Source organism: Tursiops truncatus, chromosome 6, assembly GCF_011762595.2.
Source record: "Tursiops truncatus isolate mTurTru1 chromosome 6, mTurTru1.mat.Y, whole genome shotgun sequence".
Classification (NCBI taxonomy): domain Eukaryota; kingdom Metazoa; phylum Chordata; class Mammalia; order Artiodactyla; family Delphinidae; genus Tursiops; species Tursiops truncatus.
The window spans coordinates 105,393,663-105,411,263 of NC_047039.1; the positions used below are offsets into that span (position 1 = coordinate 105,393,663).

The 17,601-nt window shown below is 36.8% G+C and overlaps 1 protein-coding gene and 1 non-coding gene across 3 annotated transcripts in view; one reads left to right on the forward strand and one right to left on the reverse strand.

The window, feature by feature from the left end:
• Positions 1 to 4,571: 4,571 nt before the first annotated feature.
• PPP6C (protein phosphatase 6 catalytic subunit) overlaps positions 4,572 to 17,601 on the reverse strand; it is a 29,413-nt gene continuing 16,383 nt past the window's right edge. The window contains exons 2-7 of one of the 2 annotated variants that reach the window (XM_019949221.3): positions 17,028 to 17,123; positions 11,429 to 11,494; positions 10,266 to 10,407; positions 6,694 to 6,773; positions 6,301 to 6,510; positions 4,572 to 5,370 (exon numbers count right to left, since the gene is read on the reverse strand). In XM_019949221.3, the coding sequence (XP_019804780.1) occupies positions 5,122 to 5,370; positions 6,301 to 6,510; positions 6,694 to 6,773; positions 10,266 to 10,407; positions 11,429 to 11,494; positions 17,028 to 17,123 (843 nt within the window). In that variant the 3' untranslated portion in view covers positions 4,572 to 5,121. The remainder of the gene's footprint in view (positions 5,371 to 6,300; positions 6,511 to 6,693; positions 6,774 to 10,265; positions 10,408 to 11,428; positions 11,495 to 17,027; positions 17,124 to 17,601) is intronic. The other variant, XM_073806601.1, reaches the window with a different exon arrangement.
• TRNAK-UUU (transfer RNA lysine (anticodon UUU)) lies at positions 6,847 to 6,918 on the forward strand. Its single transcript has one exon. It is a non-coding gene; the product is annotated as a tRNA-Lys (tRNA).

The following is a 17,601-nucleotide window of genomic DNA, read 5'->3' on the forward strand; positions in this document are numbered from 1 at the left end:
AATGAGACTACTATAGTTTTTCATAAAGCCGAATTTATTTGGTGTAAAGGGCTGTCCTTTATTCTGAGATGGCTTTTTTTACATCTTTCCTTCTATAAAATGATGATGATGGTAAATTGTAATGGGACCTTTAAAATGGCATTGACAAGGAAAAACAAAAAGTTGAACATCTGTTGGCTCCCCAAATTAATATTTTACATAATCCCAAGATAACAGAACCATAAATCCCCTCAATACCAACAAACAATATCCACCCTTATAATCACCAAGCCAGAAAAGAGAGAGAACCTCAGAATCATTTGTCAGAGAAGACTAGGGGAGATGTGGTAGGAGTCCTGGTGGGGAGGATCAACTTACTAGGAGACTAATCTTGAATGTCACTCATTATGTTTCTTAAAATATGAATTAAGGGCTTCCCTGGTGGTGCAGTGGTTGGGAGTCCGCCTGCCGATGCAGGGGACGCGGGTTCGTGCCCCGGTCCGGGAGGGTCCCGCGTGCCGCGCACCGGCTGGGCCCGTGAGCCATGGCCGCTGAGAGTGTGAGCCATGGCTGCTGAGCCTGCGCGTCCGGAGCCTGTGCTCCGCAACGGGAGAGGCCGCAGCAGGGAGAGGCCCGCGAAACGCAAAAAAGAAGAAAAAAATATATATATGAATTAAAGTCATCCGCTTGGTTTTCAAGGTCTTTCACAATTGGCCAACGCCTCTCTGATACGTGGTATTGTCAATAGAGCTGCAGCTATTCATTTCTTACGCTTTCCCAAGGAGTACCCTCAAGTTTACCTTCATATCATGTCCAAGTTCTAGTAATCCCCATTTCTGTGCTTTTACTATATGAAATACATGGCCCATCATTCTAGTATACATTTCACACTTCCTCTTTTAAGCCTTCCCCAATTACTCCACCTTACCTCAAACATTTCCTTCTCCAAATTTGCTGTACTTACATAAACTACACTATGTCAGCAATTATATATTGCCTTGGATTATTTTTACTTCCCAACTACACTGAATTTGGGCAAATGATATGTAAGTGGGCCCTCAATAAATGGCAGCTTTGGGCCAGGGACTGGGTATTTTATATGTGCTATTTTTAATCCTGAGATCAACCCTGTATGGCATTCTTATTTTAGACACAGAATTTTAAGGTTCAGAAAACCCAACTTGCTCAAGGTCACAAAGCTACAATAACCAATACTGCTTAAGATGTACTACTCTAGGATGCCCTAAAGGGGTTCACATTCCAGCTCTCTTGTGCAACCCTGGGCAAGTTACCTATGATCTCTAAGTGTGTTTTCTTGTCTGAAGAAAAAAAAAAAAACAAAGGTACTACAGTCATTGAGCCATAGGAGGGATGACATAAAATAGGGCATGTACAGCATTTAGCTAAGTGTGCTCAATACAGGTTAGCTGCTATTACTGCCTGGCAGAGCTGGGGTTTTTACCTAGATTGATCCCAAAGCCTATATTCTTTCCACTATTCCATTGCCTCCATACAGTCTTTTATAACCCATTCCCATTTATATAAAAAAGCAAAGTGCTGAGAACAGTGGCTGCCCAGGGACTGAGTGGAATATACTTACACAATAATTATTTTTGTTGACACACGCACACAAAATTCATAAATTTCATGCATTTTTGAATTAAGAAAACATTTGAATGATCCAAGCCAGCATAAGCTTACTATCATGAGTAATATGCCTTACGAAAGGCACATATTCACCAAGTGATTAACAAGGAAACAGAAAACTAGTAAGAGGGGAATAGGGTCCTTCTCCAAGCATCTACTGTGTTTGGTTTCATGCTAGAGGACTTTCCAAATGCTTCTTTTTGGTGTTTTACTACTGTATGTTTCATCAGCATGACTGCACAGTTTAAATACACAATTGAAAGAGTTGTGATGATCTCATGAAGCTGGGTTCTGGGCACTGGATCCAGGACGTAACAATGAACTGGAACACTGAAGAGTCAAATGCAGAACAAGAAAAGTTTCACTTCTGTTTACTAGTCAAGCAACTAAGTGAAGGAATAAGCATTTTTTAATTTTTAAATTGTGTTATATAAAATGCTACCTTCTTGTTGGGACAGACTGCATTAGATAAATTTTTTTGCCAAACTTCCTATAATCTTTTTATTAATTTACAGAGAGAATATAGCACCTTTCATCCAAAGAACTGAAGGTGCTTTACAAACATTAGCATTTAGAAAACAAGTACATTTAAAAATCTGGATTCTTGCTGTTAAATCTCTTCGACTCCAGATACACAATTTTTTGGAGGCTGATGGAAAGCAATTCTGTTTCTGACAACGGAAGAGGCTCAGAAAGAGTTCGGATTTGCTTTCACAGTACAGGCATTTTCCAAAACCTGGTGCTGGGCTTACAACGCAAAAACACACAAATCTTAATGCAAAGAACAATATTTCAAACCTTATTTCAAAAGTGAAACACAGGGTTTAAGACATCAAAATCTTCCAACAGTTCTAGACATCCGGACAGAGTAGGAGCTGATGCAGGTTGCATATTAAAGATGTGCTCTTGATCCAGGCTTTTTAGGATCACACCCAAATGAACACATTTAGAGTTGTGAGATTTTTCAGGAAAAAGCATTAACCTAGGAAAAGCTAGCCAAGAGCATATCAGGAAAATGAGGAAAGGGGAGTAATTGGCAATTAAAAGTAGACAGTTCTCACTAGAGCCTAGGACATTTTATTAGAAACCAAGTATATCATAGGCAAATAAAAATGGTTATTACCCCAATACAACATAAGGGATTTTACATTCAGCCTAGATACAGGGAATAACAGAGCCTCATGCCTACAAATCTATGACTTGCAAGTATTTTCCACCACATGATTACTCTATATAGTACATAGCCCTTATTTATCAGAGGGATCCAAATATTCCTTTTAGGCTTACAGAGTCCAATACATTCACTCTCTCTTCCCTTTACATGTCTAATAGTAAAAACTTTTTTTTTCATGCAAAAAGCCATTATTCAGTTGAAGAGAAAAAAATCAGGCAAAACAGAGATGGCAATTAAGGAATGGACAGAATATTATTGGCACATGCCCAACTAGTGACAAACAAATGCAGTACACCATGACTTAAAAGTAAAAGTCACATTACATGGGTAACTAAAACAACTACATCAATCTAAGCTAAGGAGTGTCAAATGGGAAGGAAGGGCTGAGGGTTACCAATTTTATTGGTACAACTTAAAAGCAGAAGAGAGAAAGCACTTAAATACAATTTATGGTAACAGAAAAAAAAAATACTGCAGAAAGCTGTTCAAAGACCACACCAAGTTGTCTGCATCATTAATTTCCAGTGTTTCACAAGTAGTAAAATACATAGCTACATATCCCTGTAAGATAAAAATACCTTTCCCCCTGAATTACACTGGGGTCAGGGCAGTAAAACAAAGCTACTGACCCAACAGTTCCAAGTGTGTGCAGCAAATGTCTTAGCCACTTCTTTCTTACAGCTATACAATTAAAAACTACACAAGGAGCTGTGTGGTTGGAGGAAAAAATCAAAACACTATTGTGCTCACTTAATAAAAGAAAAGCCCTGATGAAAAATTATGTGCCAAGAAGCTTAGACTATAAAGATTTTTATTGCATTTTTAGGTAACCTGGAAGTTCTTATCCTGAAGGGGGACAGTTGGTTTTCAAAACTACCTGAACAGATGCTAAAGTGCTTTATTAATTGGCTGGCTTCACAAAGATTTCCTGGAATGACAAAAATTAATTATAGTAGTAAAGGGATACCAACGATTTCATAAAATGGTTAATTCCAGCATCATTTATGACCACAATCATAAGAGACACTGGAACACTTGTCCTTATTAAGTGGACAGTTGCATATCAAGAACTGATCATCACAACCCTTTGGATATTCAAATTACTTACACAAAGCCGAAACATAGTATCACAGACCTTTACAAAAAAGGACAATTTGGTTTTTTCAACACTTTTAAAAATCTGCTTCAGATTACAGTTCACAGGTACAAGAGTCCTGACTTTTCAACCTTTCCAGTTGCAGTTAAAAAATGAACACTTTCTAAAAGTTAAGGTCAAGTGTTACAGTAAGAATGATTCCTATTGAAAAGTACATATATTTTACTTAATGATACTCATGATAGATTGTAAACTGGATTGATCACATTCTACTCAACTGGTATCAAATGAACACATCAGCATTACAAGTATTAAATGTTTTTCTATTACTAGAGAGGATATAAACCAAAACATTAATATGGCAGTTATTTCTTTAGGCACAGTTTAGTGATTTGTTTTTAAAATATATAGTATGGAATTTCAGTTGAAGTTTTAAACTTAATAAGCAAAGGGCCAAGAACTCCGATTAGGAAAAAAGAAAAAAAGAATAACTTTCAGCTAACAATGTACACTGTTTAAAATTTCTAACACTTTAACCTATCTGGGTTTTATTTAAGATTACTTTATTAAAAAATACAAGGAATCTGAAAACAGATCAATACAATTATCTTAATGTACAAAGTCATAAGCTGTAGCAGTTTTTAAACTAAAATTTAAAAACACAACAAGGAGGGCAGCCCTTTAGACCAATTTATTTTATATCCATTTAAAATATCATCCAACAAAGGAAAATGAAGTTTACAGCTGGGACAGGTATACATAACTTGAGGCATTTGCAGTCCATCATGCCCACTGAATAACAACTTTGCTGCTGAAATTTCTTAAAACTTACCGAACTAAAACAAAAGACTGAATAATACAAAAGGAGGAGTATTTCAGTGTAGTCTGTTCTGTCAATTGGCTTTTTTAAAAAAGGAAACATCCTGTTTCCCGTAGACCAGTAAATAAGCAAGATCTACATGCAGCAGTGTGAGTATTAAGACATTTCTCAAGTCTTCTCAAATGAGTCCAAGGCGGGGATGGGATGGGGGAGAAAACTGATAGAAAAACATTGCTATAGACACCATAACAAACAATAAATTTAGATAATTTAAAATTAAAAAAAAAAAGGCCAGAGGCAGCATTTCAGCAGCAAAGTGCTCAATAAAAAGTATATTGTAGAGGGTAATACACGAAAGTTGGGGTAAGAGGGCAGAAAAATGGGTCAGCAGGATGGGCGAAGGCCTCAAAGGAAATACGGCGTCGTTGTCCTGGGAGGAATAACACGTTCTGAATCTGGAACTGCCCGGAATAACTTTGGTTCTCTTGTATTTACATCTTTGAAGACCATGATCGAAGCAATATTTCCACAACGATAACAGTAATTAGGAGCAGACCATACTGTTACCAGCTTCTCATCAAACATAAATTTATAGCCTTCATGCACTAGTTGGTGTGCTCTGCAGATGAGCTTTAAGTTGTTGATATGAACAAACTGCAATTTAGAAAGGTTTTGTTAAGTATCCAGCACATTTTTAAAAAAATCAACCTACATATATAAAAAAATAAGCATTTAAATAAAGTATAAATCCTATAATTACTAGAGCTCTCATGATTATAGAATCCATTCTACAGTTATCCCCATTAATTTCCATAAGTTATAGAGCCACTTTGGCCTGAGTTATAGAAATCATAGTAACATAATTAGTTAGAAGTTTCTGAAAGAAAAGCATTCTGTAAGTGCTATCAGATATGAAACAAAGTTTTTATGGTTTAATAATAAATATATTACTATCAATATCTATCATTTACTGAGGCTTTAGTATGGTTCTTACAAAATTCTGAAAGAGATTTATTATCCTTCTCTTGCAACTTCAGAAACCGGAGGCTCAGACAGGATAAAACTAGCTCTCTGACTTCATTATGCTGGATTTTACTTCACCCTGTGGTGTATGTGTATGTGTAAGTGTGTGTGTATATATATTTTTAACTGAAAGTAGTTAATCTCAAAAATATTGCTTATTCACAATAAATACATGTCAAATCATTATGTTGTATACATAAAACTAATACAATGTTATGTCAATTATATCTCAATTAAAAATATATACACAAAGAAATATATATATTAAAAAGTTGCCTATCTTGCCCTTGTTATCTCATTACTTAATTGCAATGTTTGAAAGAAAAGGAACATTTATTTTATACATAGTACCAACGGATGCTAAAGGAGGTGCTTTTATTACGTGATCTCATTTAACCATTAAGGAAAGACATACAGGATAAACTAGACAAGAAATCTGATATCCATAGCCACCACAGTTTGAGTAAACTAGACTAGAAGTTTGGTATCTATAGCCACCATAGTTCTTTATGTAGTCCATTAGCAACCAACAAACCACTTTTCCGAAAATGCTGGCTTTACCTCATTTGTGACCTTTGCACCAAAAAGCCAACCTGCTCCTCGGGGACTGATTGCCCAAGTATCCACATCTTCAGGATCTGACCAAACCAGATCACAAAACGCTCCTTTATGAGGAATTTCCTGGTTCCGTTCAATGGTTCGAATTTGATCCAGTGTTTTGATATCAGGAGATAAACCACCATGAACACACAAAATCTGCTCATCTATTAACTAGCAAAAAAAGGAAAACAAAGAGTTGAACATATAATAATAAACTCAGTCATATATCTAAATCCATCAGTGAGTGCTAATGATATCAATATAACTGAAATGGCAATTAGATAAAAATACGCCAAGTGTTACTGGCAGGAAAATACTTGAGCTTTTTTTTAAAAAAGATTTACATAAACTTACAGCTGCTACTGTGAGCATGTCAAAAACTTTGGTACAGTATCTCCAGGCATTAGCGTTTCCGTATTTGGTTTGGCACTCATCTATGAGAGAAACAAAGAGTTCTCATTAATGAAGTTCTGAACCTGCTGATAAAACTAAGGAATACAGGGGAGTTCCCTGGTGGTCCAGTGGTTAGGACTCAGCGCTTTTACTGCCGTGGCCCGGGTTCAATCCCTGGTCAGGGAACTAAGATCCTGCAAGCCATGAGGTGCGGCCAAAAAATAAATAAATAAATAAATAAATAAAATAAGTAAAGAATACATCTAATACTGGGACAACAGAAATTTGCTTAAACTAGGATGGCAAGTTATGATACATAGTTAGCCCTAGTAGGTCCTCCATGTAGAACCAGAAGGAGACCAGTGTCTAACTAGTCTAAGAATGTGGTCCTGCTTTTCATTCCAGAAGTGGCTCTAAGAACCAGCTGAAACTATTAGTCAAAATGCTATAATCAAGAAGAGTTGGGCTTCCCTGGTGGCGCAGTCTCCTATGCAGGAGACACGGGTTCGTGCCCCAGTCCGGGAAGATCCCACATGCCGCAGAGCGGCTGGGCCTATGAGCCATGGCCGCTGAGCCTGTGCGTCTGGAGCCTGTGCTCTGCAACTGGACAGGCCACGACGGTGAGAGGCCCATGTACCACAAAAAAGAAAAAAAAAAAGAAGAGCTAAATATTCATTTCACATAACCCAAAGCAAAAGCTTTTGTCTTACTATTTAATACCGGGGGGAATTTCCTGGCGGTCCGGAGGTTGGGACTCCATGCTTTCACTGCTGAGGGAGTAGGTTCCATCCCTGGTTGGGGAAGTGGGGCCCCGCAGGCCAAATAAATAAACTTAAAAAAAAAAATACTGGGCAATTCTATCAAACAGAGTAATGTATTTAATGTGACTACCTTATTCTAGCAGGATAATCAAACAAATTAGAAGAGCATGGATAATTCCCATTTCAACATTTTTCAGGCCTAGGTTGCCTCTTCTGAGATTTTCTGCAAATTGTGCAACTACATACTTGAGTTCCATTAAGTACCCCTGTAGTCATCACTAAGGACAAACTGCCAATCAGTTCTTACATATTCTCAGCTGAACATTCTCTCTGCTGTCTACAACAGTTAATAGGGTACATTATCTCTTCTCTCAGTTAATACCACTAAGTTCTGCTCTTTGGCTTCTTCCTTAATTTCGAAAAAAAATGGATGTATCACTAATTGCCCTAAGTACGGCTGAAAATGATACAGGATATAAGACTGTGGGGTATGGTCAATCCTCATAATTTTCTAAACTATATCTCTACGTGAGGCAGGGTCCTTATTGTAAACGTCTCATGAGACAGCTCTAACATTGAGCTCAGTTTACCGGTAGGAATCTTGTGAATTTTTCACCTTAACACGTAAGCAAAGCACTTGGTTCATAATAACTGCTAACCATATATTTATCAGTGTGAACTGAAGGCCCAATATAATAGCTATATATAGACATTTTTACTACTTTAAAATCAATGTTAAGTTCCATGATGACTAAAACTGTCTCCCTCCTGAGGAGCAGATGGGCTTCCTCTTATCAAACAAAACCATAGATTAACACTAGAGCACAGCTTGGGATGAAAAAAATTCAATACTAGATGTTGTGCTGTTGTCATTTTCTTCGGTCAAGGCATCTTGATTAAAATGTCCTCCTTCCTCTCCCCCTTTTACCTCTTTTGCCCTACACTGATATGTTGGTCAAATTCTGGGGTGTAATTATATATGTAACATTAATCTTACAAGTTGGAGCCAGTTGCTTTCACTGAGCTAACACCACATAATGTATTATCCAAAATACTGATTATTTTGCAAAAGAATCAAACACTTTTTATTCCAAATGATATTTGGCATTTTGTGAATGAAAATCTGAAGTAACTTCTAGAAAGGAGATAAATATTAGCCATCTAACTTTTCAATTCCTATTAACACTATATCAACAATAAATTGTCGGGGAGTTCCCTGGTGGCCTAGTGGTTAGGATTTGGGGCTTTCACTGCTGTGGCCCGGGTTCAATCCTTGGTCGGGGAACTGAGATCCCACAAGACACGCGGTGCAGCCAAAAATAAATAAATAAATAGATAACAATACGTTGCCAAATTTCTCAATTTAATAATTGATAATGGCTGACAAAATCAGGAGTAAGAGAGTTCAGCATATCTTTATAATGACAGAAGATAATTCAAAATATAAAGTCTAAGAACTAAAGGGTTATGAAATTAATATTTTCAAATCTCTCAATATCTTCCTTAATTGTGTTCAAGGAAAATTCTTATTAATAATATCAACAGGGCTTCCCTGGTGGCTCAGTGGTTAAGAGTCCATCTGCCAATGCAGGGGACACGGGTTCGAGCCCTGGTCCTGGAGGATCCCACATGCTGTGGAACAACTAAGCCCGGGCGCCACAACTACTGAGCCTGCGCTAGAGCCCGCGAGCCACAACTACTGAAGCCCATGTGCCTAGGGCCTGTGCTCCGCAACAAGAGAAGCCACTGAAATGAGAAGCCCGCGCATGGCAATGAAGAGTAGCCCTCGTTTGCTGCAACTAGAGAAAAGCCCGTGCACAGCAACGAAGACCCAATGCAGCCAAAAATAAATAGATAGATAGATAGATAGATAATAATAATAATCTCTACAGTTCTGTTATCTACCTCCTTCAAAGAGCTTCCTAACCTCATTTTGAAAAACTTTCAACCATATAAAAATTTTATAGAAGTAGCTATTTTGCTTTTAATGGCTGCATTCTATTTATGACCTGAGGTCCTAGTATTCTCTGGAGAAAGCACACAGATTTACAGTACATCCATCCAGTATAGTACAGTGCAGCTATAAAATAACATCAATGAAGTGAAAAGGCTGATCACAATATTAAAAAACAAGTATGATCCCATTTTAGCTTGGGGTGTGTGTACACACGTATGTATAAACACACACACACATACATATATATAGGATAGGTTCTCAAACTGAGTGTGCAAAACATTCCCTTTCAGCAGATTCTAAGGTCCCACCCCAAAAGTGGCGCCTAGCAATCTACACTTTTAACAAGCATCCCAAACGATTCCAGTGAGATAAACTGAAGACTACACTTTGAGGCACTGATCTAGAAAGACATACACCAAAAAGTTAAAAATGGTTCTCTCAGACTACTATGTATAAAGTAATAAGCTACAAGGATATACTGTACAGCACAGGGAATACAGCTAATATTTTATAATAACTTTAAAAGGAATATAATCTCTAAAACTACTGAATCACTACGTTGTACATCTGAAACTAATATAATATTGTAAATCAACTATACTTCAATTAAAAAAAAAAGAATGGTTCTCTCTACATATCAATAGTCAGATTTTTAACTGACTGAGGGAAGAAAAGGAGTTAAGGGTGAGAAAGTGGAAAAAGATTATCTGTATTTTCTAATTCTACTATGAAAAGCACATGTATGACTTGTGTGGCTTTTTTCCCAAAGAGGAAGGTAAATCAATATTCAGAATCAGAGAAATAGAAGGTCTTACCATAAAATCCATACACCTGTGTAATCTGTCTACTCTCATGATTTCCTCGCAAAAGTGTAATACGATCAGGCCATTTAGCCTTTAGTGCAAGAAGGTAAGTGAAGGTCTCCAAACTATAGTAACCTCTGTCTACAAAATCACCCTGTAAAGTAAAAATTTACAGTTACAAACAATACAATAGCAACAATATTTTTTAAAAATTATACCAAAGGGCACAAACTCAAGAGACACAGCCCAAAATAACAAAAATGAAGAGTTACACATTGAATTATTTGGAAATTAGGTTTTAACAAAAAATTCAAATGGAAATAAATAAGCTGTTCCTACTAAATGTTTGTGCTAGTCTTATGCTACAGGAGCCTACAGGAACCTGCTGTGCAATCCTCTCAAGAATTTTCCCTGCAAAATCACCATTTTTTCAATTCTCTGTTACCTACATTAATAAATGTTTCTAAAAGATCATGTGTGAATCAAAAAACTTTAAATGAATTTCAAAAATCTTTTTAACTGTATCAAAAGAGCTGTCAACTTGAAGAAAATAGTTTTTTTGTAAAAGCAATTACCATAATTATAACAGTATTCTACATTTAGCTTTGTATTTAACAACTACGTAAGAGGATATACTATTTACACTTCCCATTTACGTTTTACTCGGGCCAATATTAGACCAATAGGAAAACAGCTAAAAGATTAGAAAAATGACCCAGAAATTTTCAGAAGGAAGAAAAATAACAGAAGGACTCAGAAAAAGTTCAACAGTAACATTGTATTACAAAAGGAAAGTAAGCAAATATCTACCTTAACAGCAAATGTGTATATGTGTATATTAATCAATCCACAGATTAATAACAGGTGAAAATGAATGCTCAAGAAAAATCTGATAAAATAACAGTAAACTGAAGATTTATGCCTTAAACCTGTGGGCTATTTTACGGCCTAACCATTACTGAGGGCTACAACCCAGTCCTGTGTATACAGCAGTTTACAAAAGCAATTATTCTCAACTAGAGGACACAGCAAAATGTAGAAAAGCATAGAATCACCTTTTCATGTATTTAAATAGTGATTTTCACATGGCAACGAAATTATTACATAATTTACATGTAGTAACTCAGATTCCTTCCATTTAAAATAAGTACTTGACATCACTGGTGTTTACATACCATAAATATGTAGTTTGTGTCAGGAACCTGACCTCCAGTTCTGAATAGTTCACAAAGGTCATAAAACTATAAAAGAAAGGCAATATATGCTGATTACAAATTCCTGTGAAGGAGTAAAATAATAAAACCGAGGCCAAACTGTATAAAGAAGCAGTTAATTAAGAGGACTTCAAATATTTACATTTATACAAAGAAATGAAGTGCAAACTAAACTGCCAAGCACACAGCTCCCAAGCCTTAAAAAAAAAAAAGCACTAAAATGAAGCTCAGTTATCACTAAAATCATTCCTAAGTCATTAATGTTATAGGCAACCCCCTTTCAAATTTCTTTCATACTTCACCCCATCTATCACTTGAGAATTTGAAATCATTTATCAGTTACCTGTCAATAAGCTAACCCAATCACCTTGCCCCACCTTCAGCATCTATCTTAAAGAGATAAAAGATAAGGAAACAAGTGGATAAGAATTTCTTTGGAAGAATGAATTTACATGACACTTCGTAGTGTCGTAAAGAGCAGATCAACCTACCTTCTTACACTCTACTTTGGAAGATGTGTACCCTCAGCTTCTACAGCTGTGGAGAGTCTTCTCAATAATCAGTAGAAAAAGAATAGTATATTTCATCATATTCTACTTGACTGAAAATTTAACTGACAAAAATGTGCGTTTGATAACTTCAGTCAACTCGATTATCCTAATCCTACTTCCTAAAGTCACAGTTTTTCTGAAAAAGGATTTTAGATTAAAGGAACTGACTATAATATACCATACCAACTACAACCAATAATTTCCTTCACATCTATCTTTTACACTTGAAAGTAGTATTACTACTTAAATTTCTAACACTTAAAACAGTACAGAAATCTTAGTCATAGTGAACAAAACTGAAATTTAAAGATTAACTACTGAAATAAAGTACTACCCTTTGTAGCAATGTTTCATAAGTCTGAAGAGTTGTCACTTGCTTAAAAAAAAAAACTTTAGAAAGTTTAAAATAAAATTTTCCTATCTTCTTAAAATTAGCAAGCAAACAAATGAAACAAATTCAGCCTCAGTCAACTGGTAGACTATTATTTATTCAAAATATATGCTGTCCATTTCTACAAAGTGGAATCCCTTCCTTTGAAGGAATATACTTCTCACTTCCCACCGCACAGATATATATATGATGTGTGTATGTATATCATATATATGTATAAATACAATCACACACAATATGAGCAGTAAAAAATAAGTATATATATACACATATACATATATGTGTTTGTGTTACTTTGGCCTAGTAACTCCACTTCTGTGACTATATCCTAAAGGCAAAAAAAAAAAGTCTGTATAACATAAAGAAAATGCATCATAGCATCATTTCTAATAACAGAAGAAACAACCTTCGTAACTAACGTAAGGGAATATTAATAAAGTATGATCTACCAATTCGAAGACCTGGACCTTAGGCAGTCATAAATAATGATTATAATGGCAACTATGTAGCAAAGTGGGAAAATGACTAGGGAAAAGAATGGAACACAAAACTATACCTCTAATATAACTATACAATTTTGTCATGTAAAAATTGAGTATGTACACACTCAAAGTCAGGAAGGAAACATGAAAAAGTTTTATGAAACAATTGCTTCTATAAAAGTGTGGTGAAAGAGTGTCCTTAGACTTTACTACTGATGTCTGTAGAAACACATTCTTGAATAAAAGCTTTGTAAGTTTCCATTTAACTTATATATATTTAATGGATGATCAAAAATTCTGCTTTGGGGACCCATAGTTCCTACTCCATATTGGTAGTTTTTTCCAAAATTCTTTAATATAATAAATATTTACTGAAAACATATGCAGACAATTAACCTTGTCATACATTACTGGAAGCCCATCTCATTATTTCACAAATAATTTCTACCATCTATTGTATGTTTTTCATATCACACACACTCTGTAAATGTTCTCATTTTAAAACAAAACCAGTCCCGAGAAGTGGATTTTATTCCATTATTAGAGGCAAGGAAATAGTTGGCTAACTCAGCAGTTTTTAAACTTTCTGGTTTCAGGACCCACTCATAGTCTTAAAAATTACAGGTCCCCAAAAAGCTTTTGTTTATACGTTATATGAATCAGTATTAACCACATTAGAAATTTAAAGTGTAACACATACCTTCATACAGGTATGTGTTACAAAAGGGAAAAGAATTTTAATAACCTTTAGAGATAATGGTGCATATTCTTCTTTTAATACATCAAAACTTGACAATTGGTCTCTTCTCAAACTCTGTTAGATAAGTTGGTCTAACACTTTGAGTGGGTAACACACTGGTTATTTGGAAAATGGAAATGACATTTCTTTATACATCATCAAAAAAATATTTGTTAATTTACTCACCTCATCAGAAAAGTCTTTTAAGTATCAGAAGCTAGTAGCCTCATGGTGGTAAACTCAAATTTTCTAAAATTCCAATATTTCACTTGAAAACTCAAATACTGTCATCAGCAACAAATAACGTCAATTGTTTTCCTTGAAGTGACTGGCTCACTTCGTTCACTTTTGCAAAACAGTTGCTAAATACCTGTAGTTTGTCATTCATTCTCTCAGGTAAAAACAGCGTTCCGTTGAAAAAAAGAGGCTGTTTCAGCAGGAGATGCAAAGAACTGCACAAGTACTTTTCTTTTGAGCAAACCATTTTTCTTTGATATGCAGTAGATGTGCTTTATGCATACTTCCTATTTCATCACAGGGACTACTCAAAAGATGTATCTACTGAGGGGTCAAGAGTGCCAATTAATATTACTGCTTCATCATGGACATTCTTAAGTGATACTGGCATTTTATTTTACTGTACATGCATGCATGCTGGTGAAGAATACAATGACAACCAGCATAGGCTGGTGACACTCCCTTGATTCATGCTGAGGCACCAACAGTTTTACCCTCAGTTGATTTTCTGCCAACTTACAGATGCTCAAGGGTCCACAGGCCATATTTAAAGAACTGAAGAGCTAGCTGAAATGGCTTCTTAAACAGCTGTTATGTACCCAAGCAGGACTTAACTTAAACCAAGCTCTGTCTGACACTGAAGTCTACAATCTCCTCACTAGATTATGTTGTTTCAATGCTTCTCAGCAACTGTATGCTTGTCAACATTTCTTATGAGTTTATTTATACTCATAAACCAATCCTGCAATTCCAAAACTAGCCCAAGGGGGAAGACAACTGTACAAGTCCCAAAAGATACACCTTACATTTGACTAGTCTGCAGACATTTAGAAGCTCCTCAAGTCCCATGCTTTTGATGAGCAATTGTTTTAAAGGGTCAAGTACAAGAGAAACACGGCTCAATTTGGTGGTAGTCTTAAAATAACATGGGCTGGGAGTTCCCTGGGGGCCTAGTGGTTAGAATTCCAGGCTTTCACTGACGTGGCCCAGGTTCAATCCCTGGTCGGGGAAGTGAGATCCCACAAGCCGTGCAGCCAAAAAATAAATAAATAAATAAATAAATAGCATGGGCTATCGGGCACCCAAATGAGTTTCAAATCTCAGCTCTGTCCCTTAGTAGCTGTGCGAATTTGGGTTAATTCCTCAATCTTTCAACTCAGTTTCCTTCTCTACAAAACCCTACCTCATAAGAACCTTAAAAAAAAAAATTGACATGCAATATGTGAAAAAGTACATTATTAATGTCAAAACACAAGATAAATGAAAGTAAGAATTGTACATCTGACTGAAGGTATATATAATCTATCAGTAGAAGTGCAAATTTATTATCTGAATTAATTTTAGCAGTTTGAAGTTGTCTCTAACTTCCTGACCTCTGATTATGACTATAATTCATATTATTGAAAAGTCTTGGGGAATTCCCTGGCAGTTCAATAGTTAGGACTCTGCACTTTCTGGTTTTTTTTTTGCAGTACGCGGGCCTCTCACTGTTGTGGCCTCTCCCGTTGCAGAGCACAGACTCCGGTCACGCAGGCTCAACGGCCATGGCCCACGGGCCCAGCCGCTCCGTGGCATGTGGGATCTTCCTGGACCGGGGCATGAACCCGTGTCCCCTGCATCAGCAGGCGGACTCTCAACCACTGCGCCACCAGGGAAGCCCAGGACTCTGCACTTTCACTGCCAAGGGCACGGGTTCGATCCCTGGTCAGGAACTAAGATCCCACAAGCCTCGTGCTGCGGCCAATAAACACAGGTAACCCCTCAATTTTAATATTATAATCAAGGGAAAGCATTACTTGGTTTATTTCAGCTTTTAGAAATATGTTAAGGCACTGCTTACATTAATACCCTTTATGTTAGCAAAATACAAATATTTATTATACTTTTGGAGAGAAGTTACATGGAAATTAAGAAGAACTCCTAAGGTCTACTTTAGAGAACTAGAATTTTAACAGATTAAATATGACATAGTGGGGGCCTCTATTTAGAAGCTGATAACATGCAGATGTCATTCATTATAACCTCACACATCCAAAGAACAGACTGAAAAACCAAAAAGAAAAGAGCTAAGTAGTCAAAATAGAACTTTATGGGACTTCCCTGCTGGTCCAGTGACTAAGAGTCCGCCTTCCAGTGCAGGGGACGCAAGTTCGATCCCTGGTCAGGGAACTAAGATCCCACATGCCACGGGGCAGCTAAGCCTGCATGCCGCAACTACTGAGCCTGCACGCTCTAGAGCCCTAGTGCCGCAACTAGAGAGAAACCGGCAACGAAGGGCCTGCGCGCCGCAACGGACACCCAGGGCAACCAAATTAAAAGAAAAAAAAAATAGAACTGTACTCATGGAGCAGCCCTCAATCACAACCAAGCTACACACATTTCTGCTTCTTTAGGCAGTCATAGTTAAGGTCCTGTAGGAATTCATAAATACTATATTGTTCACAAATATCATGTCTTATAGCCCCAACTCCATTGCATGCACAGAGCAGGCTATGAGTGTTCTGTTCAGCTTTCATTTCCCAGTAAAAAAGAAAAAACTACAAATACACAGTTTTCTAACTAGGCTAAACACTAACAGTAAGAGTCTAAAGATGAGGTGTACCCCTCCTGTCAATGCTCTGAAACTCTTAAAAACAAACAAAACCCCAGCAGATGAAAAAATGAACTTTCTCATCCCATTCTAGCACTGACTTGCTGTAAAATCATGCACCAATAATTTTATCTTTCTGAACTGCTGCTATTCTCATTCCCACTAAGGAAATGATAAATTTTCAATAAATTTCAATAAAATTTTCAATAAAATATGACATTAAGTGAACAGAACAGAAATGAACAGAATGAATAGAAAATTAGTGCCTAACACCAAAGCATCTGCTATCAATCATAATAACTAGGAGCAGCCCGCATTTGTATTTTATACCTCCCCCGTCCACAGAGCTATAATGCTTCTTCACTTTCTAAGTATGATTTCAACAAAGTCCATGAATAATTTGACCACTGCTTTTATTCACTTTAACAGTAAACAGGAATCATTAATGTCACACAGACTGAGGCACCCTAGCCAACCACCAGCATTTTTTTTTTTAATATTTTGCAGCACAACTGGAAACAGACATGGACAGACAGTACAAAAGCTAAAAATCTCCGCATGAAATTTTACCTGTCCATGTATGTCTCCACACACTGTTACTGGTGTTGATACTGGCTGGACGTTTGACTCTTCCAAGAGGAGGTCACAAACATAGTCACATAGCCGCTGTAAGAAGAGAAAATAAAATGCAACCTTTTATTACAATATTAAAACTAAAGACCAAATGCAAAAAAGACAAGAACTAATCCGTGTATTGTTTCACAGGAAAGGAAACTATGATGATTCTGGGATTCGATTTCTGTCAGCTTTTACCTTCCTCTCACAATGCCTATTCCAAAATGCAAACTCCCTGGCTTACAGGTAATAGGTTCTAGAAGACAGAGAGCTCTGCAAGGAACTGTAAAATGATGTTTTTCAACAAAAAAATGCAAAAGTCAATAAAGAGGAAAAGGTTTTTACCTGCTAATTTTTTTTTTTTTTTTTTTTTTTTTTTGCTGTACACAGGCCTCTCACCCCTGTGGCCTCTCCCGTTGCGGAGCACAGGCTCCGGATGCGCAGGCCCAGCGGTCATGGCTCACAGGCCCAGCCGCTCCGCGGCACGCAGGATCCCCCTGGACCGGGGCACGAACCCACGTCCCCTGCA